The sequence below is a fragment of the Hemibagrus wyckioides genome, linkage group LG03 (assembly GCF_019097595.1).
Source record: "Hemibagrus wyckioides isolate EC202008001 linkage group LG03, SWU_Hwy_1.0, whole genome shotgun sequence".
Taxonomy (NCBI): Eukaryota; Metazoa; Chordata; class Actinopteri; order Siluriformes; family Bagridae; genus Hemibagrus; species Hemibagrus wyckioides.
The window spans coordinates 7,304,801-7,320,784 of record NC_080712.1 but is presented as its reverse complement, the minus strand read 5'-3'; the positions used below and the strand labels follow the sequence as shown (position 1 = coordinate 7,320,784).

At 38.2% G+C, this 15,984-nt stretch overlaps 1 protein-coding gene across 1 annotated transcript; it reads right to left on the bottom strand.

Moving 5' to 3' along the window:
* Positions 1–311: 311 nt before the first annotated feature.
* LOC131346936 (von Willebrand factor A domain-containing protein 7-like) lies at positions 312–14,142 on the bottom strand. Its single transcript, XM_058380746.1, has 16 exons — positions 14,039–14,142; positions 13,660–13,868; positions 13,296–13,565; positions 12,941–13,034; positions 11,719–11,832; positions 11,306–11,486; positions 10,919–11,082; positions 10,446–10,558; positions 9,628–9,744; positions 9,214–9,426; positions 8,786–8,918; positions 8,509–8,661; positions 8,268–8,360; positions 5,728–5,996; positions 5,097–5,390; positions 312–2,895 (listed from the first exon to the last, which is right to left on the bottom strand). The coding sequence occupies exons 2-16, from the start codon at positions 13,861–13,863 to the stop codon at positions 2,506–2,508; spliced, it is 2,802 nt and encodes a 933-aa protein (XP_058236729.1). The 5' UTR covers positions 13,864–13,868; positions 14,039–14,142; the 3' UTR covers positions 312–2,505.
* Between the last annotated feature and the right edge of the window lie 1,842 nt (positions 14,143–15,984).

The window sequence follows — 15,984 nt, the reverse complement described above, 5'->3', positions numbered from 1 at the left end:
CTCCCTGGTGGTACTGGTCAGAAAGAAGGACAGGACATAAATTTACAGATTATAGGTTTACATATACATATTTAAATCATGACTGCCCCTCTCCCCTGACCTCAACTTCCTAAGCTGAGATATGCAAAGAAATGTATTCCACTGTGCTGTATGAATGTATGTATGTATGTATGGCAATAATAAAGGCTGCTGCTTCTAGCTAGACCTGTCTACATCTTTCTTTATATAGGTAAAGTTAATATATAATGACACAAAATTATTTACAGTTAATTATTGTAAATGATTGAGTCTGTGTACAGAGACATTTTAATTTAGTTAATAGCAAATCAAGAGAAAGAAAAAAATACAAGGGAAAGACATAGGCAGTATCTTAAATCATAGGCAGGAATCAACAGATGTTTTTTTTGAATAATGTTCTATGAAGTACATGGCTTAAATCACCTTATACCAGTTATAAGTTATTTAAAAATAAATGCACTTAAATTTAAGCATTAAAATAAAATTATTCAGGCAAGAAAATGTAAGCTATACCAGAACATGAAACATTATAACCCTGTATAACCATGTAATAGCAATAAGCCTGTAATTACTAGCAAATGACTCGGGAAACAGTTTTACCTTGGATGTGAATGTCTTTAATGAAGATCAATCACACCAATTTGAGACTGAAGGCAAAAACTGCTTCTGTTGCTCTTACAGATTTAAAACATGTGGCAACATTTCCCACTTCATCCACAGCAACCAGTTCCAGGTCTGAGGAACAACAAGAGGCATTGTAGATGACCATAGTGTCACTGAGCACAGTATTGGTGGTGAGGTTGCCATTTCTCTGGAGGATTCTCACAGTCTGAACAATTGATCAATTTCCATCAGTCACGTTGGCAGTGAGGTACCATGAGGAGAGGCTGCAGACTGCAGTTGCCTGAACAGTTAACATTTACACTAACAGTAATAGTTTGGTCTGTGTCAACAGCAGTGGGCAGCACACCCTGAAAGAAGTAGAACGGGAGGGAAACTGGATTCTGGAGCCTTTTCCCACAGAACTCATTGTGGTGCACCCGGCAGAAGCTTCCCCACTGCCAGATGAGACAGGTTTTAGACTCTCACTGTTTTCACCTTGCATAGTGCCCTGAAACAGCAAGCTGGCAGGGGCTAACCCAGGAGGTGGCAACACATAAGGAGCAGGAGGATGGGTGGTCATGGCTAAACCCCAAAGCACTGGAGGTGGTGGGGTAGGCAGCAGTGGAAATGGCCCTAAAGGAGCATCCCTGAGAACCCTAGCCTTCGGGCATTAGGATTCCTTTCTGGCCCACATGGCAGAGATGGTTGTCTCTTGCCTGGGGGACCTGCCCCTAAGCGCTAGCCAGCCACCCAGATTTTACATGGGGTGGCTCACGCTGCAAGGTTAGCGTTCTTTTCCTGCCTCAGTAGGCCAGGCTGGGGCTGGTGGGTACTGGCCTAGCCCTAGCTCCTCACTTCAGCAAAGGAAGAACAGGCCCTTAGGAGACACCAGGATGTCTAAAAGAAAGGTTGTCCCTTTCTTTTATCTCTGTCAGATTGCCTCTCTGTGGCAACTAAATGCTTTTATGAAACAGCCAATGGCATGGACCATCTGATTTATGGCACAGACGGCTAAATTGATGAGCCCCTTCCCAGATATGAGCCCCTTTAGCAGGTCAGCTCGGTACAACTACATTGTATGCAACACCACAACAGCTTAACCTGCAGGCCCTTCCCTATAAGGCCAATGTGGCACCTGCCTTTGTCTCTATTCCCTGACACTTTTCTCAATATTTTGAACATTAAGTACTTCAGTGTGTGATATTTTTGAAAGTCCTTCCAAGTTCTGTCAGGATGCAGATTGTCTGGTTATATATACATGTTTATATACACAGAGGAAATTATTGAACTTATTTCTCAACCACATTTAACACACCCTGAAAAACAGTACAGAAACCTTACAATCTCTTTACATTGCACCAAAATAATGGTGGGTTGACCTGGAAACACTGTATACACTGAAAAAAGTAAATATTACACACAATAGCTTTATAATGGAAGTACACATCATCCCCACACCATCATCTATAAATCCCTTTGCAATTTAAGTGCTAGCACTTACTTATTGGAAATAAAAATAGATTGTTTATCCCTTATACTAACACATACAAGGCATATATGTAAATTGAATAATAATACTAAGAACCTTAAAACCTTATGCTGAATGTATACATACTGATCTGCAATTTAAAAAATGCGTTTATATTTTAAAATTTTACATGAGAATGTCATGATTAAAACAAATTTGCATGAAAATCCTTCTGATAGGTGTTTTTTTTGACTTGACTTACCGTAAACGATATGCATGTGCCCTGACATTTAATTATTCACATAAAATAACAACAGATCATTTAATAATACATGAATACATACAGCGCTTAAAATCACTAAGTATATTATGCAAATAATATTTCTTTCTATTTCAAATACATTTAGTTTTTTCTCTTAGTGCTGCATGAATCTGTAAATTGATATTCCTATGTTTACCCAAAGACAGACTGATAAAAAGCAAAATTCTACACCATAAGTAAGGATGCTTGGTGCAGCTTTAGATTTGAAGCAGGTGGCAACATTTCCCACTGTATCCACAGCAACTAGTTCCAACTCTCGGGAACAGCAAGAGGAGCTGTAGTCCACCATAGTGACATTCACACCTGTGGAACTGAGCACGCTGGTGGTGCTGAGTGTGCCGTTTCCCTTGATGACTCTTACACTCTGGATACCTGACCTGTCAGTCACATTGGTAAGGAGGTACCATGAGGAGAAGCTGCAGTTGCCTGAGCAGTCAGCATTTATGCTTACTGCTGCACATACTGGAGGAATAATATCTTTTACCTTAAAGAAGTAGAAAAAGTGTTACATTCATACACAAACGGATATAATGACTATATACACAACTACAAAAGTATGGGCTGAATATGCAAGGTCTAACATTTTAAATACTCTTTAAAGATTATTGCATTTATGCATTTAATGTTTCAATTCTGGATCATCACTGCCATCTTGAACACTGGTATACAATTATGAACTGATTTGATTAGGCTCATGTCAATACGACATGTCCAAAATATCCAAAACACCATCAAAGCATCATTGTATGAGAATATCACACAAAGGTTTTATACACCCTGTGATGGTGGCGCCCACACCACTGCCCACTCTAGAAAATCTTTGCCCTCAGTGAGAAGCACAGACAGTACATGGACCCAGCAGGCTTGGGGAAGTTATCATGGATTGATGCTAAAGCTCTCTTGATCTCTTCCACAGAGTTTGATGCAGACAGTGAAGACTAACTTCCAATGCTAAGCAGTGAGGATGACATCGAGGCCCACCTACAAACTTTTGAGAGGACCACCATTTGTGAAGATTGGAGCCGGGACAAGTTGGCTTTTGTCCTTGCACCCTTGCTTTTGGGGGAAGGTCCAGCTGGCCTACTATGCACTACCACTCATGCAGGCGGCCATCTATAGCACACTGAAGGGTAAAATTTTGTCCTGGCATATGGATGCTGGGAACACCACAGAAAGTGAGACACCTATGAACCCTAACCCTGTCTTATCTGTGTTCCAATAGATCACCAGAGAGGCAACTTTAAGTAGAAGAAGGATAACTGGCTAAAGCAATGCTGGAGCCAGGTGCACCAAGTGGAAGGGGTCAACGTCAACCCTGGCCAAAGACTGGCAGCATCGTACTTCTCTGTCTTTGATAGGCTCTTGTACTATCACACGGAGTGGCAGGGCTAATCCTGTGACCTCCTTTTCGAAGTCTGCCACACTGAGATTCCCAAAGTTCAAGGAATGCCCTTTGTGTCCCAGATAACAACTGATCTTTATTGGCTGTTGCAGATTAAGCACCTGTGGCCCCCAGACAAATGGGCTGTTTGAGAGTTATAATCAAATGCCTAAGCAGATGCTTAAGTGGGTTCTAGATGAGGAGAGGAGGAATGGGGAACTCCTCCTTTCTTACATCTACATAAGGGCACAGACACCCAGTAATATCACATAAATGTTTTTAAAAAGTGGATCGAGTTGTCACCATTATTGTCTGCGTTTGCTGTTTTCCCCACAGATCCAAAGGAGCGTACCCTGATGTGTAGGAGGAAAGATTTACACTCTCCCAGGACCAAGATCTGTTGGAGATAGTGGATCAGTTCGCTAATGTGTTCTACTCGACCCCCAGACTAATACACTTGGTCCACTCACTACAAGATGACAATACCCCCTGGGAGAGGTGGTAAGGCAGCAGATCTATAGAGTCCCAGAGGCCCACTGTCAAGCTACCAATGAGGAGTCCAGCACAGAGCAGGAGCCCACAATGGCAACACAAATGGCCTGTCAAGGAGGCACACCATGTGGGACCAGCACCCAGTGGCAGTAGGCTCAGACCTGAGAAGGGTTTCAGCACCCCAGTGAGGTAAACAAAAGACCACATGGCTGCAGGGTGGGGCAGCAAAAACTCTCCTCACAGCCAGCTGGTGGTAGAAATTCTTTACCTTTGTTAGGTGACAGTTACCATGGAGTGATCTTAATTGCTCTCTCCATCTCCTTTCCACAGAGTTTGATGCAGATGGCGAAGACTATGCTCCCCAAACTGCTGTGCCCCACACCATGCCCTGGGTCAATGCACTGCCTAGAAGCTTTAATGGCCTGGCACCACTAAGACATCAGTTCTGCACACTATGATGACTTAAACGCTTCACCAAAACCTTGTGATTTAAAATAAAGAACGCGTTTTAAACATCTCTGGTTCTGGGGTGTCTGTGTTTAGCTTGTCACACCCATAAGCTTGCTACAGTACCCAGTAGTAGTACAGGGAGGAAAAAATATTTCGTTCAAAATCTGAGATATCAATGTTAAATGTTTGCCAGATTTTAGAGAAGTGACATCTAGTGGGTTTTTACCAAACTGCCATATATTTTAAATGATCAGTTCAGCAATGGTAAGAATCAAATCGCCTTCTGTTCAACAACTGAATTTAGGAACTTACAATTTGTTTCTAAGAATCCTGAAATATTTAATGTAATGTAAAATAATTACCGGAGCAATGACAGAAAGACGCAGCACAACATAGTTGAAGTCACTTCCATTTGGTGCTTCAGCTTCAATTGTCACAGTGACATCAGTTCCAGAGGGAGTATTTTCAGGAACAGTCAGAGTTACTGAGCCATTTGCACTGACCCCACTAACCAGAGTGATAGACGAGTTATAGCGAGTGTCAAAATTGCGATCATTGCTGACACTGATATTGAAGATTCCTCCAGTGCCACTGGTTGTAACAGTGAAAGGCAGAGTGAATTGTTTTCCTGGTTCCATTGTTCCAAGTGGTTGAGTCTGTCAGTATATAGAAAGAAAGTAAATAATCCCACTTCACCAAATAATGAATGAACATACTTATAACTCACATATTATTATGATGATGATAATGATGATGATTATTATTATTATTATTATTATTGGTCAATAAAATGGCTTTCAGCCATCTTCCATTTCACAAAGATTTGCCAACTCAAGGACATGAGACTGAATACTTATTTCAAAAAGATATTTGAATTTGATTAATTTGAAAAAACAAAGAAAGATATTTTTTACATTTTACTTAATTATTATAGATAATTGTGCCTAGATAATTGCTCATTTTAAGCATTAATTTCTTTGTATTTAAACTTACAGTAATGTTCACATTTGATGTTTGGAATTGAGTTGGTGATTGTCTCTGAAAGGTGTTATCTGAGGCTCGAGAGGGACCGATCTGTCCAACCACATGAACAGTAAATTTTCCTACTGGAATGCTGTTGAAGGTCACCATGTACTGCCCACTAGTTACCAATTCTATTATTCCATTAAAGGAATTTGAACTTGAAGTTTCTACCAGAGACACCTCTGTAGGTTGCACAGTGTCCCCACCGACCATGGTCACCAACAGGGTGACATTGGTGTCTGAAAAGGAAAATAGAGAAGAAACTTTAGTTTTAAAGTTCAGATTTAATTGATTGTAGCGTAGGCACACAAAGCCTACACTAAGCAAAGGACTGTTCCCAAGAAAGCTGTAAAAGACCCAACAATCTACCCTGTTTCTAAGCAGAGTTCGGAACTGGCACTAGAGGGCATCCAACCATCCTGATCCACCTGCCCTCTAACCCTCATGAGCCACCTGTTAGCCGACCTTTCCGGCAACTGTTGGCCGAAGATGTCCCCTACAGGTTACTCCTCATCCAAAAGGGGGGAACTGTAGCGTCTCCCGGTCGGCTCACTTGCTCATGGGGTTCGTTGCATCCTTCTCAAAAACTCAATTAACCATTACGCAGCTCACAACTGACCTATTTCGCTTATAGTCATTTAATTTTGACTCAACCGACATGCTGTAACTCATGGGAGCCAGGTTCCGGGATGTCTGATGGCTCTGGATAACCAATGACCCCCCCAACGAGACTGGAGACAAAGTAGGAATCCTGCCTCCATGAATGTTGGAGTTCTGCAGACCATCAGTACTGATAGCCCAGCCTCACACCGCTGGAACTTCCCATCAACTTGTGACCTTAACATGCAAATCACCTTGCGCCTAGCAGTTTTACTGCCGTTAAAAGTCGACAAGAATTCCCTAATCTAAACCGAATCAATGCCTTGACCGGGGGATGACCAAAGTTCTGACTGAAGACACACACACACACACATATACATACACACACACACCCACACACACACATATACACACACACACACACACCCAAAGCATCTGGAAACGCTCATCCTGACCCCCACATGCACACACATAAGGAGAGTTCCTTTATTCAAGTTTCAATAAAACAATCGTAAAACCCTACCTGACCCATGCCTAACACACCTGTATATGTATTCCCCTTTTTGCCTTTATATTTTTATTGTTGTATTACCACTCATTGCCTGTTGTTCTGTGTTTTGCTTGAAACAGAACATGTTTTATAAGATAAGATTATATGTTTAATTACTTATACCCAGTTTCCTTTCCTCTCACACTGTCTCTTTCATGTCTAGTATCAAAATGATCCTCTTTTACTTTTATAAGCAATAGTGTATGCCATATGGTCATTCAAGGACATGACATGAGCCTACTATACTTTAATTGAAACTTTATCCATTCCCCGACTTCAACATAAAGTATGCAAATGAGTGACCGAGCGGAGACAAAGAAACTCTTTCCCTCCAAAAGTTTCAGGTGTTGGATTGGTCACTCTGAAAAACTGGGTGCGACCAAGGGATCTATAAAAACCCTAAGCACCCATCTATCGTTGCTCAGCTTTTTGTCCAGCTTTGGCTTTTTGTCCGGCTCAGCTCAGCTCGGCCCCACGGGGGCCAACCCCGCACCTTTTCTTCCCGGCATGACCTCTTCTATCGTTGCCCGACTCGACTCCGATCTTTCTTCGGGACAAGACTTTCACTTTCTTCTGAGACTTTGCCGGCAGCTTCAATTGAAGAACTTTGTTTGCACCACCGAAACCTTTTTCATTCCAGCAGAATCTCGTGCTTGCTCTGAGGACTTTGAATCTCCGAACCTCCTTGATCCACTACATCAGGACTCTTATCAACGAACCAATGCAAGTAAAAGTTACTAATTACTTTAGATCCGCAATTTTAAGCAGAAGACCCTTTATTAAGGCAAATCCTAATTACCTTGATGATTCTCACACAGCTGTAATCAAAACTCGATCTGAAACTGGCCATATTTGATCTCTAGTTCCTTATCTCTTTCTCTCTCTCACTCTCTCTCTCGTTCTGATTTCCTCCGTATTCCCTTCTTTAATCTCAATCTCTCTTTGCCTACTTATCCCCTCTCTATAATCCTTATCCTTTCTTTTATGTAGTATGTGTTGGGTGTTTCTGTTTTATTAAATGCATTTGATTCACGAGTGATTGTTTCTGTGCTTTGCTCACAATTTCGGGGTCCCTGAACATTGCTCTTGCTACGTGCTAAATTACAGCTAGTACCTTATAAAGTATTTATTCTTTCTTGGCCAGGAAGATAACTTTCCCTGGAATTAATACATAATTATACTGTCTGTTCGCTGGATGAACAAATCAAATAATTGTGTTATTTATTCTCTAACAGTTAGTTCTAAAACCCCCATTTGAATATTTATAATTAATTGTAACCCGTTATAATTACACTTAAATATTTAAATGTTGAGCTAAATTCGCTACATGATTATCACTTTGGATGAGTTGTTAACTTACTTGCTGCAGGCCTGCTGTTTAATGCAACATAGCTTGCATGAAGCCCTTGTGAAGATTCTATGAAGTCAAAGAGGAAGTCAACCTCACTTTGACCTGAATAGTAAATAAAAAAATATTACTAAAATATAATAGTAAAATACTGTATTTACTGACTGAACATGTCTTTAGTCATTTATTTATGCACAACTGAGCAGGAGATATCTACTAAGAGAATTGGGAAGTGAAAGAGACTTAGTTTTACCAACAACTCTGATGCTGTAGGGCTGTGTCGATTTCATGTCGAAAACCCACCACCCAGTCTTCTCTGTAATAGTTGGTTGCACTGTGTGGAAGTTACCAACTTTCTGAATAAGCCCCAAAGCTCCATCCAGTTCAGTGCTGCTCTGTGAGACTCCTAGGTTTGATAATAATATTATTATAAAGATTTATCATAGTGCTATAGTAATATATTGACTTTTCACGAGATTCTGTGTGCCATCGCAGAATAAGGGTTTTGATTAATTTCACAATATACACACCTGAGGGGCTGGTGATGGTGTATTCTGGAGAATTGCCTGTGATGTAAATGATCAAGTTTTGCACAGAAGAATCTACAAAGGCTGACAATTTTTCAGCTTTTGCTGGATTTCTTACAGCCTGGAAAAGCGTAACCTGAAGAAGAAAAGAAGTTAGTTATGTTATGTATCTATATTAATGGCAAAATTTCCACTTATGTTGCTTTTACATATTTTTAATAATGTCCATCTTTCTATTTAATGTTATGGTAACATTTATTCATTCATTCATTTAGATACATTAAGTGCTATACCCTGTTCAGGGTCACAGTGAATCTGATACCAGGAGCACACTTTAAATGGAATGGCAGTCCAAGTCTTGGTTATAATGCAACAAAAATGTAGCCAAATAAGGTAGCTTTATCCTATTATTAAAGAATGTCTTTAATTACCAGTGTAGATCGGGAGGTAACTGCAATAATGTCAGTAGCTTGGGACAGAGTATCTTTGGTGACCTCAATAGCATGGCCCCCAGAGGTATGAGCCAGGTCCTGGTAGATCTGTGAATTGAAAAGCTGAGGGGAGACTAGTTGCTGGCCATCTGCACGGTCAGCACTCCTTCTGCGACGCCGAGAACTAATGGTGTTAGTTAGCATGAAAGTCACCTTCAAATTGGAAAAGAAAGAAGATTTTATCAGCATTTTGCCTATTTTTCAGATTATCTCATGTTTATGTAAATGTGTCACAATGAATACAAAATGGAGAATAAATGATCAGTACATATATCATTTTTATAAAATTCTCAAAAACTCTAAAACATAGCATGATATTTTGACGTTTACATATTAAGGTTTATATGTACTCACTACAGACTTGGTTCTCTCAATCAGTGCTTGCACAGTGTTTTTCAACTCTTTATCTTTTGCATCAGCATCAGTGAAAACAAAAATCTGTGTCTGTGCTGGAGATCCAGTGAGGGCGAGCTAAAACAAAAAGAATGAAATGAGTGTTAATTTTATGCTTGTGATTCATCAATGCTTTGTCAATGTTATTGTTAAAATGTAAATGAGATATTGAATAATTGATGAGTCACTGACCAGCTGACTTACTGGCTGTCTGATAGAGGGACTGTCCGAATAATTCACTGCTAGAATAACTGACTAGACTGACAGAGAATATGGTCTGAATCACTAAGGCTCTGATTGACTTACTGACTACTAACTATATGAGTGAGTGATTGACTAAATGAGTGATTATATGGCTGATCAAGCATATTTTTCTTCATAATATGTTATATCTTTTTTAGAATTAGTTTACTTTATTCTACCAAATGCATAATGGAAATGAGTCAATGTCATTGATCTGTCAGCTGCTCCCTTGTGTGTGAGGGGTTGCCACAGGGGACCAACTGGTCCACACAACAACTTGGCACAGGTTTTACACCAGATGCCCTTTGTGACATAACCTTCCCATTTTATCCGGGCTTGGGACTGGCATTGCATCCAATGGCTGGGAATTGAACCTGGGCCTTCTGTATAGCAGGTGAGAAACCTACCACAGTGCCACCAATGACCAATAGAAAGGAATCAATAATAAGTCAATAATATCATTTTAAAAATTACAATAACATGACACTTAAAGAAAACCAACCAGTACAGCAAATTATGATCTGATTGTATCATACTTGGAGTGCTGAGAGACTCATTTCAGGAGAATCTCCTCCATCAACAGCTGTAAGTTCACTGAGTTGCTGTTTAAACACATTAGGATCATTTGTTCTTATAAGTGGACCATAATCTGAAAGAAAGTGTAAGAGCAGTGAAAATTAGTTAGTTAGTTTGTTTATATAAACCCACTGTACCATATGTAAGACAAAAGTCAAGCGACATTCAACATCATATTTTTTTAACCTTTGGCACACATCTCCGGAGCCTGTCATTGTCAATTCTGTCTAACAATTTCTACCCACTGGGAGGAACAGCAATACTCTTTGTACCAGTGCTTGCTCTATATTTCAGAAAAGCTTTGCATATTACTTCTATTGTCACAAAGTAAGAATTTCATTGTATTTAGCAAGTGTATGTTTACTGACTTATAAATGTTGTATAAGAGTTGTACTGATGTATAAAAAGGCTGCATTCTAGGAATAAAGCTTACCAGGGTCATTAAAAGGCACAAGGATATATTCTGAATTTGCAGTGCCTGCATTACTGTCAATGATAGATGAAGTAATTCTCCTCACTTCATCAATGTCATCAGACATGCTGCTAGTGGTGTCTATAACAAAACAAACCACTGAAGTCTGGCTGAGTCCCAACATTCTGAGAGAAAAGAACAAGAATAGTGAGTACCTGTCTCACTACTGAGCAGATAAACCTGCTGAGCCAGTGGAAATGCCTGACTTTGTTTTTCTTTTATATGAATAACAAATGGGAAATATGAATGCAGTAATTACGGTAATAGAAGTGTTTATGTGCAGTTGCTTTTATTCATATCATTGCTTAAATCCAATTTTGAATCCAATTTTATTATTTTTTCAGATACCTAAGAAACTCTGAATCTCCAACTGCTGCTCTAATATCCTGCAGTAGTTCTCTGGTAGCAGCAGTGGCTACTGATGCGGCTGCTTCATGTAAATGACCATGGCTTGAAGATGTAGCATCCTTATTTATGCCACCTTGCCCCTGAGTCGTTAGATCACCTAATCCTCCATGGCTGCACTTTCCTTAAGATAAAACGAAACATGAAGATACAAAAGATTTAATTTGTTTGTCAAAGTGGTTGAAATTGGTTTGAACATGTATTTTAAATAAATTGTTTACATTTTATTATTTTAGAATTATTTTAGAGGGCAAGTAAAAAATATGAATAAAACCATTTAACAATTTTCTGTAACTTCATCTCAAACCAGTTACCCCGGACAATATGTAGACGCTTTAAACAGTTTAAAGCATTACCTTGTGGTTTATACATTCCAAAGTATCCTGTTGTTAGTTTCTGCTGTGAAATGACATCCTCCAGAATGTTTCCTGTGCAGATGTCATCAGTACATTTCCTGCATGTTTCTGAATCTGCCAAAACAGTTAAGAAGGCAAAGTTGCATAAAAACCCTATATATTATATTGTGCACAAGCTAGATTAGTTTTCACTTAATAGTATAACATTCACGATACATTAAGCGTAGCCATGGATCCACTGAACAAGATTTTCAATAGGAAGTTTCACTAAACTATTCACAGGTAGATAAACAAACTAGATATGTGTAGTGGTGTTTTCTGACCAAAATAGATAAATAATTATACTAGGTATTAATATTTAATAGTCAATCAATCAAACAAACAAGAAACACATCAATAAAACATGCAAATTTCACAAAGGGCAGAGGTGGGATTTGAACAACAAGCCATTAGGGTGCAAGGCAAATGTGCTAAGCCACCATGCCCCCACATGCAATAATCATTTTATTTGATTGAATGGTTCAACCATTTTTTTTTACCAAACATTTGCCTTGCACCTCCAGGGCCGGAGGTTTAATTCCAACATCTTCCTTGTGTGAAATTTGCATGTTCTTCCCATGTTTTGGGGGTTTTCTTCCACAATCCACAGACATGCATTGTAGGCTGAGTGGCTTAAATGTGTGTAGTGTTTGAATATGCATATGTGTGTGTGTGTGTGTGTGTGTGTCTTTTGCCTTGTGATGGGTTGGCACCCTGTCCAGGACCATGAAATCTAAAGCTGGACTATTAGTTTGGCAGCTGGAAATGAGGCATATGTTATTATTGTTAGTTTCAGCTTATTATATATGTGTAACATCATATTTTTTGTGCAGTGATTACAATTATTATAGTGATTTGCAATTATTATTTTGGTCCTCATTAGATATATGCTGTTATGATTCCATTGCCTGTTTCAGAACCATCCCTTAATTTGGTTAATCACATTTTATTGGCTAACAGCTGCTGTGGTGAAAAACTGAATTGGAATAATGCATTTTTTTCTGTTTGAAAGCTACTGAGGAGGTAAGAGCAGGTGGAGTTTTAAACTTTTTGAATGCAAGTTGCATGTTAAAAGACAATAGAACACACAAACCAAAACTGAAAGTATTTCAGTAGATATGGATCACAAGAAAAACAGGTTAACTCAACAGCAGACAAATACCTACAGCGCTGGATCATTTACCTGCTATGTTGGTAATTGGGGTGTCTGGTTTAATCAGGCTGGAAAAGGGTTCTGTTTTTCCCATTTCAATCCAGTTACTATGACTGTAGAAATCCTTAGAGAAAGCCATGGAGCAGGATCAGAATTACAACACAGTTGCTCAAACTAAATTAAACAGTTGCTCAAACTAAATTGAGTATTGAATGTTAAACCTTGTATTCTGCTTAATAGCAACTAATGTCCAATGAAAGAAGGACACCTCTTTAGAAATCACAGCAATGCAGTATAACATCTTTAATTTGATTTAAAAAGACGCAATATATTTTCATCTCAATTATTAGCAATACCACTATTTTACAGCAACATGGTGTCATACCTGCAGAGTGTGTAGGATTTTGCCAAGCGCCTTTCTGGCAGCTTCATAGCTCTGCTCCTTGATACTGTATTTCACAGCAAAAAGTCCTTCAGTAATAAGTTCTCGTCCGGCCAAAATCTCCTCGTTGTCAAAATGGTAAGGTGCATGAAAAACATGCTGAAGATCGACCAAGGCATTGTGTCCATTTATGTCATTAATGCTATTTTGAAAATCTTTGGCTGAATCAGAGTAACAGCTTCTTGCTACTGACTTCACTGTCAGCGTGGCTGGCTGCAAAATGAAAAGCACAAGACGATCCAATATAAAAATATAGTTTTCTTAGAAATAACTTTATATTTCAATAAATATAAAAAATGTTATCTACCAGAATGAAATTTCGTCCCTGCTGGAGTGCTCTTGATCTGCAGATATTGGCTGTTGTCTGTAAAATTGCATCACGAGTTATGTCCTGATGCATCTTGGATGATGTTTTTAAAATCTTAAAGGTCAGAGTCTGACTTGTTATGAGGATCATTATAAGATTTGGATAGATAAATGTCCTCATGAGCAGATTTGTGAAGTTCATCATTAAAGCTGTGAAGAAAAAAAAAAAAAAAACCTTGCATAAGTAATCTCTAAAACCAACTTTATATGTTATTCATTTAAATTCTTTCTTTATATACTTCTATCTATATTTGTTAATTAAATATATTATGAAGCATTACAAGCGTTATAATCATAAATCATTGTTTTATAGATCATACCTTAAAGCTTTGGTCTTTAGGTGTCTTTAGTGGATTTGTGCTCTGTAATAGTGAAAATCGTTTTGTGCTTGTGCTTTTATCAACCATCAGTACCAAAAGAGTGTCCAAAAGCCACGCCCAAAACCAGACAAAGCATACATAGCATTATGATGAAAACAACTTCGGAACAAACTTTTTATATAATTTGTTTAAATGCTTTCTTCATATTTCTATCTTCATTTCTATATTGAATATACATTCAAATTATAATCACTGTGATATAGATCACACTTTAAAGCTTTAGTCTCTTTTTGCTTTTGCCTTATCTAACAGTTATCAATGTCAAAAGTGTGCATGAGAGCCACTCCCAAACATAACAAGCCAATCAACATACATAGCAATATGATAATATCTGTATTCATATATTTATGGTGGTCATCCTTTCTGCTTCTTTATAAAGTAAAAAATGTATTATGTTTTTTGGAGCATGGTTGTGGGGATTCACTCCTAAACTGGGATCCCAAAAGAGATCCTGACTGACCAAGGCACAGCTTTCATGTCATGTACACTTCAAAAACTGTATGAATTATTGGGCATTAAATTGAATTACACAAGTGTTTTTCACCCACAACCTGATGGCCTCATCAAGCGATTAAAATGTATATTGAATGATAAATTACTCGAAAATATGATTTGTATGTTTATGCACAAAGACACAAGAAATTGAGAAAAGTGGGTGAAATAATACAGTTGGCAATATAATTATTGAATTTCAATATGTTCTTTACCTGTGGGAAAAACTCCACACAGGGACAGTTATCAATGGAGAATTTGCAAAAGGTGCAAGAACGGTAATCCTGGCTGTATGATGGGGTTCCTACATGTCCTACAGCTATGCGAATTCTTACAGGGAACCTTCTTGGCACAGGGAGATAGTTCTTGATTTACTACCCACATCAAGCTCTAAATTACTTGCTAAATTAAATGCGAAGTGAGGAGGGAGGACTCAAAACTATGAGCTGTGTGTGTATGTGTGTGTATTTGTGAGTGATAGTGATAACATTGAAAAGTGAAAAGTAAGCTAAAGATCTGGGGTTGCACCTCGTCTATCTTCCACTTCCTTATTTACCTTCCTCACCCACTCAGGAACATTTCATGCAGCCTTTATTGTGTAATATGCTACTGTAGTAATGCTGGAGTGCAGTATTATGTTGGACCTGTCCGCATACTTATGCTTTTTGTGTGTTAAACATACCTGAAATTCTTGTGTAATTTCTAACATAATAATATGTTTACATGCCTTCTTTATATTTCTATTTACATTTCTTAATATATATATATATATATAAATTCCTTTTTGCTGTTGCCCTATCTAATGATTATGAATGTCAAAAGAGTGCATGAGAGCCACTCCCAAACGTAACATGCTGAACATAACATGCATAACAATATGATAATATCTAAAGTGTGGTGGGCATTCATTTTACTTCTTTGTAAAATATATCTATGATGTTTTTACTTGTTTTTTGGAGCATGGTTGTAGGAATTCATTTATTATATTATAGGCCTACTGTACCTACTTTGATCACAGGAGTATTAGCGAGGTTGGTCAGCAAGAAGATTTGTGAAGTTTGTGAAGACAGAAAGATTGCTTATATGAATTTTATATTTGATTTACATTTAGGAACAAGGATACATTAAAAAAAAAAAGAAGAAAGTAAAACATGCATTAGGCAATTAAATTGAATTCAAGTTCACATTTATAGTGCATTTTTATATGCCCAATTTAAAAATACATTATTTAAACATTATTTTCTTCTTTTTCTTCTTAATAATAATAATAATAATAATAATAATAATAATACTAGTTTCATACAGAAATGTGTGATGGCCTGCAATTTACAGACAGTCAAGAAGTAAAATATGTTTCTTTTTTCTTGTATCTCACCTGCAAGTAATAATAGTGT

Bases quoted from the DNA above. Each gene is read 5' to 3' on its own strand.
- LOC131346936 (XM_058380746.1), bottom strand. From the start codon at position 13,863: ATGATGAACTTCACAAATCTGCTCATGAGGACATTTATCTATCCAAAT. The intron at 8,919-9,213 runs GTAATTAAAGAC...TTTCTTCTTCAG, and splicing joins TTACCTCCCGATCTACACTG to GTTACGCTTTTCCAGGCTGT. The intron at 8,361-8,508 runs GTAAAACTAAGT...TTTACTATTCAG, and splicing joins CTACAGCATCAGAGTTGTTG to GTCAAAGTGAGGTTGACTTC.